The sequence below is a fragment of the Panthera uncia genome, chromosome D4 (assembly GCF_023721935.1).
Source record: "Panthera uncia isolate 11264 chromosome D4, Puncia_PCG_1.0, whole genome shotgun sequence".
Classification (NCBI taxonomy): domain Eukaryota; kingdom Metazoa; phylum Chordata; class Mammalia; order Carnivora; family Felidae; genus Panthera; species Panthera uncia.
Genome location: NC_064807.1, coordinates 55,805,105 through 55,825,898, shown reverse-complemented (window position 1 = coordinate 55,825,898; position 20,794 = coordinate 55,805,105). Strand labels below are relative to the sequence as shown.

Here is a 20,794-nt window from a genome sequence, read left to right as displayed (position 1 = left end):
GCACATAAACCACCAGGAGAGGATGCTGATTCTTCAGGAGCTTTGGGGGATACTATAGGTCCAGATTGTATTCTTACAAATGCCTTATAAGGGAGACCATGTGTGACTATGTTTCATAAAAAGAGACCTCTAAAGTATAACTGAACACTACATACCAAAGGATAAGATTTATTTTGAAAGGACAGGGTAAGAGGCAAGTTTAGGACAAATAAAAGGTAGTAGATTTAATTTACTCATTCACTGAAAAACAATAATCTAAGTGCCAGTACTGAATACCAAAATGAAACAGAGTTCTTGTCCTCAAGGAGATCATCATGGCCTAGCAGAAAAGACAGATAAGTAAATCATAATTAAAAGAGGCATGTGAGTGATAATACATTCAAATCTTGAGAATTGAAAATAAGAGAAATATACAAGGTGGTCTAATATAAGGAAGGTCTGGTCCAAGGAAGAGGCACCCAAATCAGAATAGGAGGTTGGGTGTCAGTGAAGGCTCCCAGAGGAAGTGACCCAAAGCTGAGAGTGAAGAGCAGATAGACATTAGCTAGACAAAGGAGGGAGGTGTATTCTAAGAGGAGAGAATACAAAGAGCCAAAGCATAGAGGCTTCTGAAGACAATGGAACCTTTGAGGAATTACAAATAGTTTGATATGGCAGAAATGAGAATAGGGGTGCCTGGGCGGCTCAGTCGGTTGAGCGTCCAACTTCCGCTCAGGTCATGGTCTCACAGTTTGTGGGTTCGGGCCCCATGTGGGGCTCTGCGCTGACAATTCAGAGCCTGGTGCCTGCTTCAGATTCTATGTCTCCCCCTCTCTCTCTGCCCCTCCCCCGTTCGTGCTGTCTCTCTCAAAAATAAACATTTAAAAAACTTTTTAAAAATGAGAGCATATGCAGCAGAAATTGGTGATGAAGCTAGAGAGGTAGGCAGCACCCAGGTAGGAAGGCTATGATGAGTCATTAAAGGTTTTTAAACCAGCAAATGACATGATCTGATTTGTATTTTAAGAGGTCATTCTCTGTGGTATAGATAATGGATTGGAAACAAGCAGAATCAGAGGCAGGGAGACCAGAGAGGCAGATGTTGCCGTAATCTAGGCAAGAAATGATGACAGCAATGGGACTGGGGAGGATAGTAAGGGACAGATTTGAAGACATTTCTAAGAGTAAATGGAACTTGGTAACAGAATGGATTGGATTAGAAGAATGAAAGGGAGGAGTCCAGAAAGACTTTGAGGTTTCTGGTTTGAGTTAGTGGGTGGTGATGCTGTTCGGGGAAAGAAGAAAAACAGGCAGAGAAGCAGATTTCAATATCTTTTCATTTCATTTGTTCATTAATTCAATAGACCTTTACTAAAGGCCTATTATATGCTTTGAATAACAAGTAAATCAATGATTACAATGTCCTGTGATAAGTGTCACTGAAAGAGGTATACACAGGAGAGCAATTAAATAAATAGGAAGGGTATGTAAGTCACACAGAGGAATTAGGGGAAGCTCTTGGAGGAGACTGCCTAATCTAATCTTTCAAAAAAAAAATCGGGAAATTCACAAAACATACAATTCACCATTTTAAACTATACAATTCAGGGGGCATTTAGTATATTCACAATGTTGTTTGACTACCACCTCTATCTACTTTCAACTGTTCTGAGATTTGAAGGGTGACTAGGAGTTTGTTGGATGAAGAAGAGGGTGAGGGAAAGCATTTTAGGATATGAGAATAGCATGTTTGATGACATGAAGACCAGAAGTGGCATGGCTAGTGTGAATGCACATGGGGGAGTAGTGTAAGACAAGGCTAGAGAGGGCCCAAAAATAAAATGTCCCAATTTTAGCTTTATCCAGAAGATATGGAAAGCCACTAAAAGGTACAAAGCTGGGGTCTGACATGACCAAGTTTGCTGTTTATAAAGACTACTCTGGAAGTAGTACTGGTGATGCTTTAGACAAGGGGAAAACCAGGAACATGAGTTGGGAGATTTTATGCAGTAATCCAGATGAGAGGTGATCAAAGTTTGAACAAGGGCAACGGTGGTAAAAATGGAGGGAACTGAAAACAAGACACAATAAAGATGCAGAATTTACATTACCTGATGACTTGTAAGACATCAGACTAGAGGAAGAGTATAGGATGATTTCCATCATACTGTCTTGGGTGACTGTGATGAGGGTGATGAAATTCTGGGGTAAAGTTCTGGGGCAAAATAATTAATATATGTTGGTGGACTGAGTGTGAATTTCCTAAGATTCAACTAAATGAAGGATTTCAGAATCAGTTTAATAAATGGATCTGGATCTAAGAGAAAGAGCTGGTAAATGAAGTCATGCATCTGGATGAAGTCACTCAGGAAAGATACTGAGAAAGATGTGCAGAGAACCTGGTACTGAACTTTAGGAACGAATATTTAAGGTGTATAAAGGGGAAAAAGCTATATGGTTAAAGGATGTGGTCATACTGAGGTATGAAGTGAAATGGAGCTGAAAAAGGAGAGAAAGTGGGTGGGGAGGGAAATATTAAACTAATTTGAAGGGGGAGGGTGGTGGGGACCTGCGGGCCAATGATATTGCTTGGACTATGTTATTGTCACTGGGGTCCAACAGATCATACAAATCTCTCCACTCCAAATTAAGCAATTTATTACTCCATAAACTTCTCAGAAACAATTTCCCAAGTACATACAATTTCTTCTCTAAGTAATTTTATGGAATGAAGACATGTGTTCATCAATTATGACTTATATCCCCTCAAGGCAGGAACCACCTCTTTTTTTTTTTTTTTTTTTTTTTTTAATCCAGAAACTCCTTCAGCTTCTTATGACCAGCTTTTCATAACTGCCTCCTTTTGCTACCCAGGGCCAGCAAAAAGATTTACCCTGAATTCCCCAGATAAACCTGAGAAGGGTGCCTGGATGGGATATGTTTGTGTGGGACCCTGGAAGGTTTATGGTTACTCTGGGTATGGAAAACAGAGCCCAAAGTAAGATTCTTAAGTCATATTTTCTTTTCCCTTTCCTATATTGCATCTCTTCACCCAGTACTTTCATATTTTCTTGTCTGGATTAAAACTTGGAAGGGTTGGTGGAAGGGAGGCCTGACATTGCTTTTTCTTGAAATGCTGCAACTCTGACAGATATCTGGGGGCTCTTTCTTTACCTTTCCTTGCCTTACCTGGACACAGCCTTCTAGGGAATGAAGCCCCTGGAATGAGAGCTAAAGGGAAGGTTTATGCTGGTTTCCCCAGGGCTCAAATCCATCCTTATTAAGTTGTATGAATACAAGAGAGGAAGAGTAATGACTGATTCCTTTGAGATTTCCCTATGGATCTCTACTTTTTAAAAAGAAAGCTGTTTTTCTTGGATACCCTAGACCTCAATATCTTGCCAGAAGTGATGAGGGCCCCAAAGCCTTGCTTGTGCGAGAATGCATAGGCAGAATGTCGACAGCTTGCATATTTCAGTTTGGTCCGGGTTGGGGGTGGCAGTGGAAGTTTCGTGGAAAGATGAATTCTGTCCATAATCTATAGCCAGAACATGAAGGACAGTGTTTTTATCCACAGAGGCAAAGGCAAAGAGGGCCATGAATTATATCTGGGTAGATTCCTTGATCTACTCACCTTGTCCACGTTGACAGGCCAGAATAGTGGTTTGAGAAATTGGTACCCAATCACAGGCAAAATACAGAGGATCACGCTGAGGACAATACTCAGCCACATTTGTGGCAGGTTCAGAGTGTTCCTGGCCACACCTGTAAACAATGAGCCAGGAGGGGGAAAGGCTTAACCAGAGTCTAGACGAAGGGGGCTGTCAGCCAGAACTTAGATAACTCTCCAACCCAAAGAAGGAAGTTATTGGTTTGGAGACCATTTAGTCTCCTAATAACATAAATGCAAAAGAATTCGAGTGAGGTGCTTTTCTACAGGCAAAGTCACTGTGAATTCACATGCCTCTGTCTCCCTCTAAAGGCTGGGCAGGCCAGGAAAGATGGGGGTAGGTTACAGGAATCCTAGAACATTGGCCTAGACACAAAAATGGGATGCAGGGTTTTGGAGGGGGGAAAATGAGTGGCTTGATGACAGATGAGAGCCAGCCACATCTAATATCTACCCTCTCTATATTTTGCTCCCATCAAAGTAGAGATGAGAGATAGGAAAATTAATGTGGGAGACAATAAGGCAGTATGCCACAGTAGAAAGGATGTTGGACTGGGAACCAGGAGAGCTAGATTTGAATAATTTTTAAAAACCTGCAGTCTCTAAAATGGTGCTAATAATTCTTGCTCTTTGTACCTCATAGGATGCTTACAAAAATCAAGTTAGATAAGAAATTTGAAAATATCTCAGAAAATCTAATAGGGTAAAATATTCCCCCAGCTAGATTTTGCGTCCTTTTAGGGCAGAGACCATGTCTTATTCATATCTATATCCACAGAACCTAGCACATAGTAATATGTGCTCAGTGAACATTTATTAAACAAATGTATTTGAGTCACACTCCTCAACCCTACCCCCAACCTCCTTGCCACATACTGGGTGGGCATAGCCTTACCTAGGAATTGGAAGACGTTGGGGAACATTAAGCACAAGCCATCACTGTACAGGAAGAATAAGATGCAAAAGTAGAAACCCAGGCTACCCCAGGTGAAGATGTGGCTTATCATTGTCCAGTAGGTTGTCTCCAAGGCAATCTGAAAAGCACCCTCTTATGTGCAATACTCTACAATCTGGGGCATATCGGCCACCTCCCTTCTCCAGTCCTGTAATGGAGGATGATCCCTTCCCACCTTCCCTCCCTCCTTCTTCTTTCCCTTTCTTCCAGACAGGCTCCCCACCCAATCCCCTCCCTACCACCCCCCACCCCCCAACACTGGCCACACCTGCATTGTGACCACCCAGAGCAAGGAGGTCTGCACTATCAGGGAGAAGGACTGGTAGTCGGAGATTTCTTTCCCATCACTGCGCACTGAGTTGTAAATGGTCCCCATAGGGATAAAGAACAGGATGAAGGAACTGTAGATCCCATGCACTAAACACTTCACAAATTCCTTCTTGTTGAAATAGAGGTTGTGCTGGCCTGGCTCATACAGCTCTGGGAAGCGTAGACTCCATGTTTCATTCACGTCCTGGAAGCACCAGAGGGTAAGGAGGAAGGCTCAGGGTCTCACCATAGAAGGTCCCATCTCCATCAGAGTAGAAGCTTCTCCCCCTCACTGAGTCTGCTGCCAGGCTGCCTAGGAGCTTTCTCATGGATTACTTGAGAAGTGGAACCAGAGAACAGAGCAGTGACCACAGACCCTTCGTGAAGTCCCATACTCTAGGCAAGGATCTAGGTAGTTAAAGAAAGCTAAGAGAAGTTCAAGTTGGTGGTAAGGACCTGGAAGCAGTTAGGATTGCAGAGTTAAGGGGGTAATTAGGGTTGGGGTAGCTGGAAGGGAGGACAGGAGCTTGGGATGGGGGGCAGTTGGGACATGAGTCCCCAGTTTTAAGTGATCCCTTAGTTGAATATTTTTTATCAAGAGCCAGTAAAAGGAGAGGGGGAAGCCAGTGGGGACCAGTTAGTCCCATGGAGGTGTCCATGTTCTGTGATGCTCCTCCCATTCCTATAGCGACTGGTGAACTCAGGTGACAGGATTCTATATATGGACGCCCTTGGATCTTCTTCATCTCGAGACTAAATCTGAAACTTTGAATAACAAAGCTTGGGGCTTGTTTTTGAGAGGTTTTGGGTCCCTAGAATTAGCCAGATTAGTTGAAGCTAGATAGGACACAACTCATCCCTCTAGTTGCTCTGAGGCTAGCAGCTACTTCATGGAGAATTTTCCTTCCTACCCTGATGGAGACCAGGAACCATGATCCCATGATGTCCTCTTTTGGCTATTTTACTCCTCTTTGGAGGCTTCTATTCTATTCATTGTGCCCAAGACTGGAGGTTGGGGTAGAAAAGGAGGGAGAGGTATGGTACCAGGACCCCCAATGCCCAGGAAATTTCTGACAGGGATAGATGGTATCCCATAGGCTGACTCCCTAGGACTCAAAATATCATACCCACATTCCCATCCATGGCCTTTAGGACTCTCACCTAGGCCACCTTGCATTGGCTTATCTTATTATCTCTGTATGGGTCTCTCCTTTCTTGAAGCCCCTTGCTTTACCTAGTCCTGCCCTAATAACTCTATATCCTTTCACTACTGTTATGCACACTCAATTTACTATAAGACACAATTTCCATGTATCTCTATAAAGATAAAATTGAACACAGGAAAACTTGGATTTATAAAACTAATGATTATTTCTGGGGAGAAGGATTCTTTATCTTATGATACCTCTTCAGGTGATAAGTTCCCTTCCTTGCCCTAGAAATTACATTTATAATTGACTTTGTAGAACTCAGCTCTTTTTGTCCTCCCCACTCTTGGGAATATTCCTCAAGGGCCTAGGGGCTTTATCCCTGACTAAGAGGCTTGCTGCTGGTCTTACCTGGTCAAACAGACTCAAGCCCAGGACAGGGAGGGAGGTGTAGACAAGGTTGTAGAAAGTGATAAACCAGGTATCATAAACAGTCTAGAAGAATACCAAGGAGATTTCTTAGATTCCTCTCTTTTCCAAAATCCCAGCTCTACCTCCCAGGTTCAAGAGAGCCCCATTTGCCCCCCAACTACCTAGCCCTATACTAACCTAAAGCAGGATTTGGATTTCGGAAATCTGACAGAGAAGGGTGACCCCAATCTCTATTTGGTCATACTCTATTTAGAACCCTGGGTCTCAGGCTGGACAAGGCCATATCAAGTTTGGTTGTGGCCAACCCTACAAGGTTAATTGGATCAACCCTACTGCCATGACCTGAACGATCCATGCCTGCACAGAAAAGATCCCAAGTGCCTGCTAGGGAATGCTAGCTGGATCCCTGCACTCTCAGGCATATAAGCCTCTGGCGTCTTTTTATCTGATTTATGGCATTCAGTAGCTTCTATTACACTGGACACTTTCTAACACTAGCAAGTAGAATAGTCCAATGATCCTCCCCCAGCTGGGTGCTCCATCCTGGGGCCTAGAGAGGGCTCCTTTACTAGCCACAAGAGGTCAGCAAAACACATACATACACACACACCTCTCAGAAACTAGAATGGCTTTGCTAGACACTGGGGGTATACAAGTCTACTACTTTCAGCTGACCAGTCTGTTTCCCTCAGAGCCCAAGGTAACAAAGGTGCTAGAGATCTCCCAAGATAATCATTCCTGAGGTTACTTTTCTTGGGAATCCTTGAGAACCCTGAAAAACTTCTCATAGGAAAATGGATTCCTTGTAGAACATAAATATCCAGGTGTCACTTTTCCCCACTATTATGGGGGAGATTTAATACTCAAATGTGAAATTAATTCATTAGAGCAACAACAATTCATGTCTGGGGCAGGGAAAAGGGGGATCGTGGTGGGGAAGTAGAAGTAAAGGGAAGCTGTGTTTTGAAGTATGGCTACAGGTAAACCCCATAGTCACCCTGTCTGGCAAGTCTTTGAGGCTTATCCTGTTCCATAAAGATTACTTTGGATGATTAAAAAAAAAACCCTCCAAGATCCAAGCATTTCCCCATATTATCTATGTTTGGAAACTATGTCTCCATGTAAGGTCAACGTTGAAAATATCTTACAGGAGAGTTTTGAAGGTGAAGTCCAAGTCAGAGCTAAGCCAGAAAAGTTAGGGTATGGAAATATAAGTTTAAGTGTTAAGGTTAGTAGATGGGATCACCATGGATAAGGAACTTTATGGATGGATGGCAGCATATCATACATTGGTCTCCAGACAAGAAAAAGGGTCTGAGCTGGCTAAAGTGGAGGGTGAGTAGAGAAGACCCAGCTGACCAGAGTGGGGAATACCACCTGACCTCCTACCTGTGCAGAGAACCCGCTGAAGAAGGCATACCAGAAATGCACCAGGGTGAAAGCAAAATTTTTGTAAAAGAAGTAGCTGAGAAACTTGCACATGCGATTATAGGACCAGCGGCCATGGACCAAGAGTAGACGCTGAAGATAGTGGAACTGGGAGAAGGCATAGTCGCTGTTGAGCATGGCCTGCATTCCCTCCTGGCCGCTGATGCCAACCCCAATGTGGGCAGCTGCAAAGAAATCCCAGAAGCTTCTCAGCCACAGAGCTTGTCAGTTGGGCTACCAGCCTGGGAAGTGTAAAAGAAAGTCTGAGATCATGTTGTACAAATCCCTTATTTTACATTTGGAAAACACTGTTAGGCCCAGCTCAAAATGGCACTTAGTGGAGCCTTTTTCTCTTGAGTGGATTGCCCTTTTCCTTTAGTGGATTGTCATAAAATAGCTCTTTCATCTACACTTTGTTTTGGATGCTGCCACTCAAGAATGCCTGGCATGGCTAGTACTAGAAAGCTCTCCTGGATGGTCTTTGTACCTCCTACAGCCATCTGGGCTCTTTCCTGCTGTCCAGATGCTGAGGTAAAAATTTCTTGTTATCAATAAAAACCACACTCAGATATCACCTCACGCCAGTCAGAGTGGCCAAAATGAACAAATCAGGAGACTATAGATGCTGGAGAGGATGTGGAGAAACGGGAACCCTCTTGCACTGTTGGTGGGAATGCAAACTGGTGCAGCCGCTTTGGAAAACAGTGTGGAGGTTCCTCAAAAAATTAAAAATAAACCTACCCTGTGACCCAGCAGTAGCACTGCTAGGAATTTACCCAAGGGATACAGGAGTACTGATGCACAGGGGTACTTGTACCCCAATGTTTATAGCAGCACTCTCAACAATAGCCTAATTGTGGAAAAAACCTAAATGTCCATCGACTGATGAATGGTTAAAGAAATTGTGGTTTATATACACAATGGAGTACTATGTGGCAATGAGAAAGAATGAAATATGGCCCTTTGTAGCAACATGGATGGAACTGGAGAGTGTTATGCTAAGTGAAATAAGCCATACAGAGAAAGACAGATACCATATGGTTTCACTCTTATGTGGATCCTGAGAAACTTAACAGAAACCCATGGGGGAGGGGAAGGAAAAAAAAAAAGAGGTTAGAGTGGGAGAGAGCCAAAGCATAAGAGACTTAAAAACTGAGAATAAACTGAGGGTTGATGGGGGGTGGGAGGGAAGGGAGGGTAGGTGATGGGCATTGAAGAGGGCATCTTTTGGGATGAGCACTGGGTGTTGTATGGAAACCAATTTGACAATAAATTTCATATATTAAAAAAACATTTCTTATCACTTAAAGCCATTTACATCAGTTGAAGATGCAGCATGGATGTCAATCTAACATAATATTTAATTACCTAAGTTTATTTAAGGAGCTAAAATCCACCTGTTAGGAGGAAATAATGATGTACATACTTTGTTAGTAGCAAATTCTTTAGGAGGCTTAATATGACTTTTTCTGGATAAAACAAGGATTAGGATTGATGGAAAATGAGACTGAAGTGCCTAAAAATTTTAATTAGTCTACTTAGTGTAGGGTAAATTCACTGATCTTCTGGTATATACCTACTGTATTGCTTAATGGAATAATTGAAACCTCTAAGGCCCTAAAAATCAGAGGAGTTCTAGAAAGTGGGGAAGAGCACAAGAATACTTTCTAGTATTAAAGCTGAGGCTAGAATGTCTGCTAGTGTTTCCTGGATGGGGAGAGAGGTTGGACTAGAGGATCTCTAGGTGTTGTCCATATCTCAGAGAACCACAAGTTGCTGGAAGCCAACAACATTCAGCTGAAATTAAAACCAGTTTCAGTCATTTGCTTTTATTGGTCCAAGGCCTCAGTAAGTCTGCTATTCTTCTTCAGCCAGGGGAGTCAGAGCAAGTTCTTGCAAACACTGCTTCAGGGAAGAAAAAATCCCTGCATTGTGCCTCACAGCTAATTCCTCGGTTGGGCAGTCCTGTCTTCTGCCTAACATTGCTCAGGCCTACAGCCTTCAAAAAACAGAACAGATTGTGACTCCTGCCCAGGGGTTCTTCATGTAGCCTTTGATGCCATCTTGGAAAGATGGTGTGGTAGTTGCACAACCTGTTGTTCTGTGAATATATGCGTATGTTCTTGTGGGAACCATGTGTATTTGTGTGTGTATGTGTGTGTGTAAGTGCATGAATCTGAATGTTTGTGCATGTCTGCATATGGACTGATATATGCATGTGTAAATAAGTGGGAGCGTAGGTATAGAGGAGGATGAATGAAGTTGCAAAACATTATAAATGTACAATACATATGATATGCAGGACTGTGAACCAAGAACACAGTTCCACCGAGGTCAGTTTTGTCCCTGGAGGAAGGAAAGGGCAAGCCCATGGTTGAAGGTTACTGCCCCCAACCCTCACATGCCTTTGATCATGCTGACATCATTGGCCCCATCCCCGATGGCCAGTGTCACCACCTTCTTGTACCTCTTCACCATCTCTACCACCTGGGCCTTCTGAAGGGGTGTCATCCGGCAGCAGATAACTCCCTTGCACATGCACGCTGTTCGCACCAGCTCCAACTCCAGGTTCCCTTCCAGAGCATAGGCCTGCAGCATCAGAACAAACCCACATTTCAGGTTACCCAAAAAGGCTCTCAGGACAGGACCTTTCTAGGCTCTTCCCCATCTCCATACTCTCCTGTATTACTTAGGTTAGGCATAGAGGCTCCCAGGTGCTCTATTCCCAAGGGAGACAAGTGCCCAAGTCAGTTCTAGGCATCCTCACAACTGACACAGCCTCCAATTGGAAACCAGTCAGCCCAGTTGACTGGGCTATAAGGCCAAGTGACATTTTTGGAGGACTTGTTTCTGTTTGCTTCCCCCTTGCCCCTAAATGACAGGTCACATCAGTGGTGAAGAATTTGGATAAGGAAGGAATATGCCCTTAGCTTCTCTTTCCTTATTATTCCTGCCTGGAGAAGGATAGGGAAAGGTGTCTATCAGGAAAGGGCATCAAAAGAGAGGGGGGAAAAGGGTGACTCATGAAACAGAGAAGTGGTCTTGAAATTTCCCTGAAGTGGGCTGGACCTAGGAGAAGAGTTCTTTGGGAGAACAGAACAGAGTTGTAGCTCTGTGTTGCCCACCAGACTGCAGCCATTGATGATCAAGCCATAGTTGCCATTGGGCACCTCCTCAGGTATTCTGAGCATTTGGGGCTTTGAGGTGAGGTAAATGTTTACTGGGTCTGATTCCAGTAGAGACTCAGGTTTCATCTTGTCCCTGGCTGACCTGAAAGCCAAGAATACTGGTTAATGTCTGACTGGAAGCCCCAGAGTTAGGAAGGAAAAAGTGTCCCAGAATGAAAGTGGGTAATGTGGATAGAGCCTCTACAAAGCAATAGCCAGAACCTCAGACTTGACTGCCTCCTGAGACCTGCCATTGCCTTAGGTCCTTGACCATCTACACACCACACACCACACTTCTCCAACCTCAGAACTCCAACTCCTTGAGCTGTAATGCTTCTTCACAAAATCACATAAAATATTTTAGGTTTTTTTGTTTTCCCCTTCTCCATTTCTTCTTTGTTCCTTCTGGAGTGTGGGGGTCATACTAAATGAACTGTGGCAGTTCTCCCATCTATCTGTACCTGAGTTCTTGCAGAACAGTCTCATTATTCTTGCCTTCCACGATAAACATCCCATCCATTTCTTCCTCAAATATGTTACAGGCATAGGCAATGTTCACAGCAGTCTCTACAGGGAAGGGTGAACACAGGTCACATTTTGTCTGTGACAGGGTCTTTACAAAAGTGTACACATACGTAGGCTCTAACAGTGGGCAACAGAACCCATTTGTTCATGTTTGCCATGGATGCAGTCAAAGTGTATTTTTCATGAGTCACTGGAGACCATATTCAAACACACAGGAGACTGTTTACCTAGTACAGACTTCTGAATAATTTATCAATAATTAGGATCATTCTGGCTTAGCCTTTCTTTTTTTCTCATTTTTTAATGTGGAATGCTTCATGAATTCGCCATCCTTGTGCAGGGGCCATGCTAACCTTCTCTGTATCATTCCAATTTTAGCGTATGTGCTGCTGAAGCAAGCACCCTTCTGGCTTAGTCTTTCAACAGATCTTTCCCTCATTTCTTAAAACAATTCCAAAGCGTATACACTTCTCCAAATAGTCAGGATGTACATCCCTGTGCCTGTGTTTATGCTAGATTTTATGGGGACTGGGATGTTTTGGTTGTGGTCTTTTCTTTACATCAAGAAATCTGGAATTTGGAATAAATTCATACTAAGGAAAAAAATTTTCCAAAAAATAAATCCTGAACCCTGACTGAAAGTGATATCAAAATTCAGAGGAGAGATTGGAATTGTTATAGAAACTTTCCTGGAAAAAGACTTTGAGGGATGAGTAAGACTTACTTAGGTGAAGAAAAAAACATTTCAAATGGGAAAACAACTCAAACAGAGGCTCTAGAATAGGAATTTGATTGTTTGGGACATACTAAAAATGATGGTCACTTCAAGTTGCAGTATATGTAAGTAGCAAGAAATTATCCAGATCTTGAAGGCCAGACAGTAGAGACTGACTTTACCATGAGGAGTTCCTAAAGGTATCTGATCAGAGGAATAACATATAAAAGTAGTATATCTCAGTGAGATTAAACTGATCATATGTAGGCTGTACTGAAATTAATAAGGACAAGAGACAGAAATCAGTTCAGAAGTTTTTGCAGAAGTTCAGAAGTACAGCAAACAGGGAACAAAGGCTGAATTAAGGTGGTCGCACAGTCAAGGGGATCTTCAGAAGATACGGTGGGACATGGTGAGAGAATGAATCTTTGGGACAACAGAGAGGGTGCAGTCAAAGATAACTCCAAAGTTTTTAGCTTGTGGGTTTCTGGATGACAGGGATCATGTCTGATTGAATCATCTCTGTTTCCTCAATGCTTAATACAGCATCCGGCATAAAGTATACTCTTAACAAACTATGTGCAAGACTGGGAGTAAAGATGTCTTGTAAGGACTTGGCCTGGGTTATAAGGTAATTATGAAATAAATGGCTAAGACAAAAAAAATACAAAATAATATAAAGAAATGGCTAAGGTGGGTAAGGAAGAGGATTGGTCAGGTCAGGACCTCCCCTTTACCTTGCTTATCTCCAGTTAAGACCCACATTTTAATTTGGGCTTTGTTCAGGGTGGCGACTGTCTCAGGTACTCCATCCTGCAGCTTGTCTTCAATGGCTGTGGCCCCTAACAGCTTTGAACAGAGATAGCAGTGAGTGAGGAAAAAGGAGAGCATCACAGCATTTACCTCTACCCAACAACTCAACTGGCACCTCATCACATTCTTATTAAGTTGTCTCTGTCCTGGTATGAGGATCCAGATAGCATAAAATTCAGCACACTCTGCTTCTCAACAGATTCAGCTTTTCAAACACATAAATCAAATTTAAAAACAGAATATTAGGGATCAAAGAGGGAAAAGACTTGCCCAAGTCATACATGAAGCTGTGTGCCACTTCTAAACCATCTGTTTTCTCAACACACTTTCCGTTCTCTCTTGCTTCACAGCATACTTCCTGGCTTGCAGGGTTGGCCATAGGGCTGGGCACCGGGACTCAGTCTGAGGAACTGACAGATGGACAAACTACTGGCTGATTTCTGCTAGGCCTCCAGAAGGACAGAGTAGAGGTACTAACCTAAGAACTGATTATGGAAGGAGATTTGTAAGCTTTGGAATCTCTGTGTTTTCTCATTTGGTATCAATAGTTTCTCTTTTTATAGCAGAGCCAACCTGTATCATTCTGGTAAAAAATACTTTGGGATCACCCTTAACTTCTCTTTCTTTCATATTATAATCTAATCCATTAGCAAATCCTGTTGGCCCTACCTTTTAAAAAATGTACAAAATTCGACCACTCCTCACCACTTCCACTACTTCTATCTAGTCCAAGCTATCATCATCTCTCACCTGTACTATTCCAACTACCTTCTAATTGGTCTCCCTTGGTCTATGATTGCTCCCCTATAATATAATCTCAACACAGCAGTCAGAGTGATTGTTTTGAAAGCTATCGCATCACTTCATTGGTTGAACTCTTCAATGGCTTTCCATATCTCATTATAAGTCCTTACACTGGCTTATGAGGGCACTCTACTACTTCCCTGTCTCACGTCCTTTTATTCTCTCCTCCTCACTTAAACTATACCAGCCAGACTAAGTGCACCTTGCTGTTCAACTAACAAGTTAGGCCTGCTCCTATTTCAGGGCTTTCACTCATTCCATTCCCTCTGTCTGGAAAGCTAATCCCCCAGAGATCTGCTTGGCTTGCCACCTTCTTCACGTCTCTGCTCAGACTAAACAACCTATTTAAAATAGCAACTATGTCTTGCCCTCTCCAAGACATACATGCATATGCTGATACTCCCTAGCTTTATTTTCTCCAACAGCACTTTCATTATCTGACATACTACATATGTCACTTTTTTGTCTGTTTTGTCTGCCACTACATGCTCAGGGCTTAAAACAATGCCTGACACATAGGAGGCACTTAATAAGTATGTTGAATGAATGAATGAATGAATGAATATTTTGTCTTGATTATTCCATCAATTAGTTGTGGATTATCTAATTTGTGCATTATTCAGATCCTCATTTCTCCCAGATTACTTAGTTTCTGTGAGCAGCTTTGGGATAAGATAAAATTTATAACTAGTGTTTTCCCCCTATTATTTACAGGGGGAAAGATTTAGGACATCCTGAATCAGCTTGGATTCCAGTATCCTGTATCTAGAGAAGCTCGAACCTATTGATCTGCTGGAAGCCACTCTCAGAGATCTTGCTCACTCTGCTGACTGCCACCCCCAATTCTGCCCCCAATATGTCCCTGGCTTCCTCACACCAACCATCAAATCTTTTTCAATCTCTTCATAGACACTTGACATTTTATGTTCCCGATTCTCCAAAGACAGGCAGGCTTCACTGTGCTTCTTGCTCCAGGCCTGGAAGAATGAGTTATCCAGTTCTCGGTAGGCCACCATCAGGGTGCGGAGGCCTTCAATGGCAAAATCCTGGAAGACATGTGTGTGCACTGAATAGGCCTGGACTGGGTTAGGGCTGAGTTTAGAGAGTGGCAGACTGACCCCATTGGCCCATCTGACTGCAAAATAGGGCTTAATAGTTAGTACCATAGTGCTAGTACCTAGCCTAACCAGAAAACAACTGTTGAGCTTTCTCAGCAAAATGTCCTAAAGACATTTCTTTCTGGGGCCAGAAAGAAAGAAAGAAAGAAAGAAAGAAAGAACGAACTTCTGAAATGTAGAAAATTCTTTTACCTGTAGTTAATTTGCTGTGTGACCCTGGGAAAAATGAAGCCTTCTAGATTTATTTGTTGTAAAACTGGGATAATAATTCACTGCTTACAGAGAAGATAATGATGTCTATAATATGAGAATGGAGTAATAAAGTGAAAAGGAGTTGTTATAAAAAAATAATCAAAGGAGTTACTGTTTTTCACAAGCATACATTCATTTTATTTCCCTGTTTTCCTGCCTTCCTTCAAGCATCCAATGGGTACCTCAAAAGCATACACGCTTGTGTATTTGTCTACAGCTGACTAGCTCAGTTGATTAACCACAGCCAGCAGTGTTAATGAGGCCACTGATGAAATGCTCTCTGGCTGAGTTAGCATCTTTTTGCTCCATGGCCACTGATATATCCTAACTAACCATGGCTAACTATCTTGCAAAGTATACTCTTGGTCATAAGGAGGTGTGGGTGAAGAGTATGGGTAGTTTAGGGCAGAACTCATATCCAACTAAGGATGGGTTTGAAGCAGATTTTTTGGGTGGCTCAGTCAGTTAAGCATCTGACTTTGGCTCAGGTCATGATCTCATGGTTCATGAGTTTGAGCCCCACATCGGGCTCTCGGCTGTCAGCACAGAGTCTGCTTCAGATCCTGTGTCTCCCTCTCTCTCTGCCCCTTCCTTGTTCGCAGGTACATGCTCTCTCTCTCTCTCAAAAAGAAACAAACATTTTAAAAAAGCAGACTTTATGTACTGAGAATTGCACATGAATAACAATTTTACACGATCGCTGTTATGAGTTTCAAAATAATTCACTTTGGCATTATAAGAGCAAAGAGAGAAAGAATTTATCATCCTGATATTCTGCTCTTACTTCTGAATGTTTAACATTAGCTGTCAGGTGAAATTAACATAAGACAATATATGTATGGAATGCCATCTCTAAAACCACTGTACTGTGAGCAGATGAAACTATGAAAAAGAAGCCTGAGAGATCTCAGAGACTTTCTTTTTTTTTTTTTTTTTTTAATTTTTTCAACACTTTTTTTATTTATTTTTGGGACAGAGAGAGACAGAGCATGAACGGGGGAGGGGCAGAGAGAGAGGGAGACACAGAATCGGAAACAGGCTCCAGGCTCCGAGCCATCAGCCCAGAGCCTGACGCGGGGCTCGAACTCACGGACCGCGAGATCGTGACCTGGCTGAAGTCGGACGCTTAACCGACTGCGCCACCCAGGCGCCCCTCAGAGACTTTCTTAAGAAGGAAGAGATATGGCAGAAACTGATCTTGCATAGGATACTGAAGGAGGTCTTATAAGCTTAACAATACACTGACAGATTCTTAATCCATTTGATAACAATATAGCAGATTGCGTTAAAGTTCTTTCTTACTTACCCCTTACTTGTGTTATTTTCTTTTCTATCATGGTGAACAAACTAGGGCCCTGGGGCCAAATCCTGACTGTCTCTTGTTTTTGTATGACCTGTTTGCGGATTCCTGTATTAGAGCACCTGGAACTGTGCTTTAGTAGGAGTGAGTTTTTGACTCTTGATTCCTGAATATAAGCTTCACTCTTACAAGTTTATCATCACTGGTTAACAGACTGTAGTGTAGGCAGGTGCCATATGGGTGTCTGTTAAGGTTGGTAGCAGGAAGCAGGTCAAAACATCTGAAACAATTCTATGATCATCTTTGGAGCTGGCCTGTGGAAATGCCCTCTGAGAAGATACTCTAATTCATGTGTTCTGGAAGGTTAAAGGATATGTTTTTCAGACTAGTCCATTTGTGGATGTATACTGTGGTCTCTGGGACACAGTATAGGACATAAGAGCTGTCCTGTGTGGGATACTTCATAGACTTTCTTTAAAACTTGAAATATAATGTATATATCATAAAATTCACCCCTTTATATAATTCAGTGGTTAAATATATTCATAAAGTTGTACAACCATCACTACTATCTAATTCCAGAACATTTTCATTTCTCGCAAGGAAACCCTGTACCCATTAGCAGTCATTCCCATTCTCTTTCCCCCTGGCCCTTGGAACCACTAGTCTACATGCTTTTATAGATTTGCCTGTTCTGGACACTTCATGTAAATAAAATTACACAATATGTGGCCTTTTGTGACTTTGTGACTGGCTTCTTTCACTTAATATAATTTTTTAAAGGTTCATCTGCATGTATCAGTATGTCATTCTTTTTTGTAACAGTATTTGTTGTTTTGATATACTACATTTTATTTATCCATACATCCATGCCATCCATGATGGACATATGGGTTGTTTCTACTTTTTTCTATTATACATAATGCTACTGTAAACATATGTGTACAAGTTTTTGGGTAGATGTGTCTATTCATTTCTCTTGGGAATAAACCGCGGAGTGGAATTGCTGGGTGATACGATAACTCTATGCTTAACTTTTTCAACAACTGCCAGATTGTTTTCTAAAATGGCTGCATCATTTTACGTTCCCATCAGCAATGTATGAAGGTTATAATTTCTCTATATCTTTGTCAGTACTTATTATTATCTGATCATCTAGCTATCCCAGTGGTGTGAAGTAGTATCTTGAGGTTTTTATTTGCATTGCCCTAAAGGCTAATGAAATTGAATATCTTTTCATGTGTTTATTGACTTACCTGTTCTCTGACTTCTGATTATGTGTTAATGTAGGGACAAGACAAAATGGATTAATAAAATAGCATTTTCTCCAATCTATTTTTTCTTTAAAATATTTTTTTTTCTGATCTCTCCCTCTCCCATCCCATACCCTGTCCTATTCCCCCAACCCTTTATATATCTAGGTTTATGAGTAGAAATTCTGGAGAGTATAGATCTGTTTTTTCTTTCTAGTGCCAGAAGGAGCCACTCCCTCTCTAAGATACACCTCAAATCCTAGAAGGTGGAAGTGGGGTGGGGTAGGTAAGTGGTATACTTGGGGATTCTAATCCTATGATAACAGAGGATAGTGACAAACAACAGTCCCCTAAACAGCCCAGGCCCGGTGCTTTCTGCTCCATACCTTCAAAACTGTGTGTTCTCACCATGGTTGGTGAGGTAGGGCCTCCCATATTAGCATGCCCTATTCTGAAGCAAATTCTATGGGACCTCCGGAACCAGGAATTACAGAGAGAACCATTTTGATTGTGGGAAGTGCTCCCACAGATACAATCCTCATCACGCCCAGTCATGCCCCTGAGATCCTGTGCTATCTAAATTCTTGACACAGAAGTTGGCAATGGAGTCTGTAGGAATACCACAGAATGAAGTAGTTTTTATTCTTCCATCAATTAAAGAGACACAGATACTAATATCTTATACTAAGATACTAATGTTATTAAGATACTAACATAAGTAGCACACAGACACAAGGACATATATGTGTACACATATCCACATACAAAGAACCACCCACAGTTTCCTTCCCGGGCAACCTAAACACTTACATCTAAATGTTCCATGGTCACATCTCTGAGGAACCTACAGGATGGATGGAGCAGCTGACAGAGGATGGTGTCTGCGCCCTTGCAAAACAACATTACTCGATCTTCAGGTGTCCTCACTAAGGATAAACAAATTAAGAAGAGTAATCACATAGGCCCATTGTTACAAGAACTTGTCTGGGCCACTGAGGGATGGCATGAGGCTGTTCCCATGACATTTATTTCTGGTCCTTTAGGGGGCTAAGCACTCAGTGAGCAGTCACAGAGGATAAATAATGCCGTAAGGGCCAGTGAGGGTGGGAGGAGAACTTATGGAACCAGTTCTTCCATGGGTTCCTGTGTTCCATGGGTTCTTGTGGAAGACTGATTCAGAATCACATTTAGCTTCTCACATTTAGATTCTAGACCAAGGTCCATACCTAGTAAGGACCAAGAATGAAAAATGACCTTCTTCCTCTTCCGTCTGAGGCCAAAACTAATTGAGAGTAAGATACTATGAATTTCCCTTATATTGTCTGCCCCCATCTCTTATTCCAAGGTCAGGCTTCATGGATTTATTCTCTGTTTTCATCTTGGCTTTGGGGGTTCAGACAAGCCACTATCTAGGAACACTAAAGAAGTATATGGTAACAAGCTCTCAAAGAGAAATTATTTGGGTATGTGAGAAAGTAGGAATGGCTATGTGTTTGTATTTGAGGAACAGTACCTTTGAGAAGGCATGTGAGTGGGAGAAAACATCCGTGTGTATATAAAAGAGAAAGTCAACGTGTGAATGTGTATGAAAGACAAATAAGGGGAGAGGACTGACTAGGAGGGGCACCTACCAACAATAGACATCCTCTTGCGCACATTGCTGAAGTCCAAAATAGCCAGCAGTTGGTAGACTTTGGTCTCACCCATTTCAACTACTGCAATTGTCTCAGAGGTGCGGTAACGGAACACAAAACCAAAGTTCCTGGCAGCAGTGACAAGGGCACCTTCATCTGGGGACTGAGCCTGGTATACCAGCTTACCTGGTAGGAGAGAAGAGGGCAACAAGAGCCCGAAGAGATGTGCAAGTGAAGTCAACCCAGAAGTGACACCAAGGGACTTAAGTAAATATGGAGCCCAGACATCTTTCTTCAAACTTCCTCACAAGTTTGACCCTAAAAGGCCAGATTGCATGACAGGTTGTTTTTTTTTTTTTTTTTTTCCTTTCCAATATTTTCAACTTGTTTCACAGACCTGAATTGGTATTACAGAGGTACATGGTATATGCAATATACACAAATGAACAAACACAATTACTCTCTTATTTTAGTGGGTAAAGATGGGTCAGGAGCTTGTTAAAATGCAGGTTCCTGGGCCCTATTCAAGCTTACTGAATCCAGAATCACAAAATCTGGGAGGATGACCCAATAAATTGAATTTTTAACAAATCTCCTGGGTGAGTTTCAGGCAAGTGGTTCTGCATAAACTGCTTCTACATGAGACTGGCTACACTTTGATGGACACTCCTATAAGATAGGATAATAAGGATAGGATATATAGCATAGGATAATATGATTGATGATAATAAGACTGATGATGTAACAAACAATTAAAAAATACATGAGTATTGTCACCTTTGAAACTCTCACTTGGGGAAGGTAAATGACTTATTCTGGTGAATAAGTCTTTCAATCTCATATTACTCAAGACATTTCTGTCTTTAAATTTTTTACAGTAGAATAAAATAAAAATTTATTCTTTCCCATTTTGTCATTATAAGGTAATTTTAACTTATAGTTTTCAGTGTCCATAGTTGAAAAAATACTTTCCTAGATTGTGAAGAAACACTTCAGAAAATTAACAACAAAAACCCTTTCAGTCCTCAGTTGTGACATGTATTGTTTTTTTCTCATCACAAACTACTGAATTCTAGTAACTGCTTCAGATTATTTTGGTCCCAAAAAGAGCTGGGCAAAAAACTGCACTGATCGATGCAAACACTTTAGCATCGAAAAATGTGTAACTCCTCTTTCAAAATATCACTACAACCTGAGGTATATTTTGGATTATTTCTCTTTGGAAGGTAAATTTGATTTTTTATTTTATTTTATTTTATTTTATTTTATTTTATTTTATTTTATTTTATTTT

General features: G+C 41.7%; 1 protein-coding gene and 1 non-coding gene across 3 annotated transcripts in view; both read right to left on the bottom strand.

The window, feature by feature from the left end:
- Positions 1-190: 190 nt before the first annotated feature.
- Positions 191-20,794, bottom strand: part of LOC125919259 (phospholipid-transporting ATPase FetA-like) — a 103,014-nt gene continuing 82,410 nt past the window's right edge. Inside the window, exons 17-29 of one of the 2 annotated variants that reach the window (XM_049625868.1) lie at positions 19,500-19,688; positions 18,679-18,794; positions 14,827-14,991; positions 13,066-13,177; positions 11,550-11,655; positions 11,047-11,191; positions 10,327-10,510; positions 7,883-8,106; positions 6,473-6,556; positions 4,873-5,118; positions 4,545-4,683; positions 3,614-3,744; positions 191-319 (exon numbers count right to left, since the gene is read on the bottom strand). In XM_049625868.1, coding sequence (XP_049481825.1) covers positions 230-319; positions 3,614-3,744; positions 4,545-4,683; positions 4,873-5,118; positions 6,473-6,556; positions 7,883-8,106; positions 10,327-10,510; positions 11,047-11,191; positions 11,550-11,655; positions 13,066-13,177; positions 14,827-14,991; positions 18,679-18,794; positions 19,500-19,688 — 1,931 coding nt within the window. In that variant the 3' untranslated portion in view covers positions 191-229. Of the gene's footprint in view, positions 320-2,620; positions 3,518-3,613; positions 3,745-4,544; positions 4,684-4,872; positions 5,119-6,472; positions 6,557-7,882; positions 8,107-10,326; positions 10,511-11,046; positions 11,192-11,549; positions 11,656-13,065; positions 13,178-14,826; positions 14,992-18,678; positions 18,795-19,499; positions 19,689-20,794 lie in introns of those variants that run through there. The other variant, XM_049625861.1, reaches the window with a different exon arrangement.
- Positions 11,913-12,015, bottom strand: LOC125928359 (U6 spliceosomal RNA). Its single transcript, XR_007459647.1, has one exon. It is a non-coding gene; the product is annotated as a U6 spliceosomal RNA (small nuclear RNA).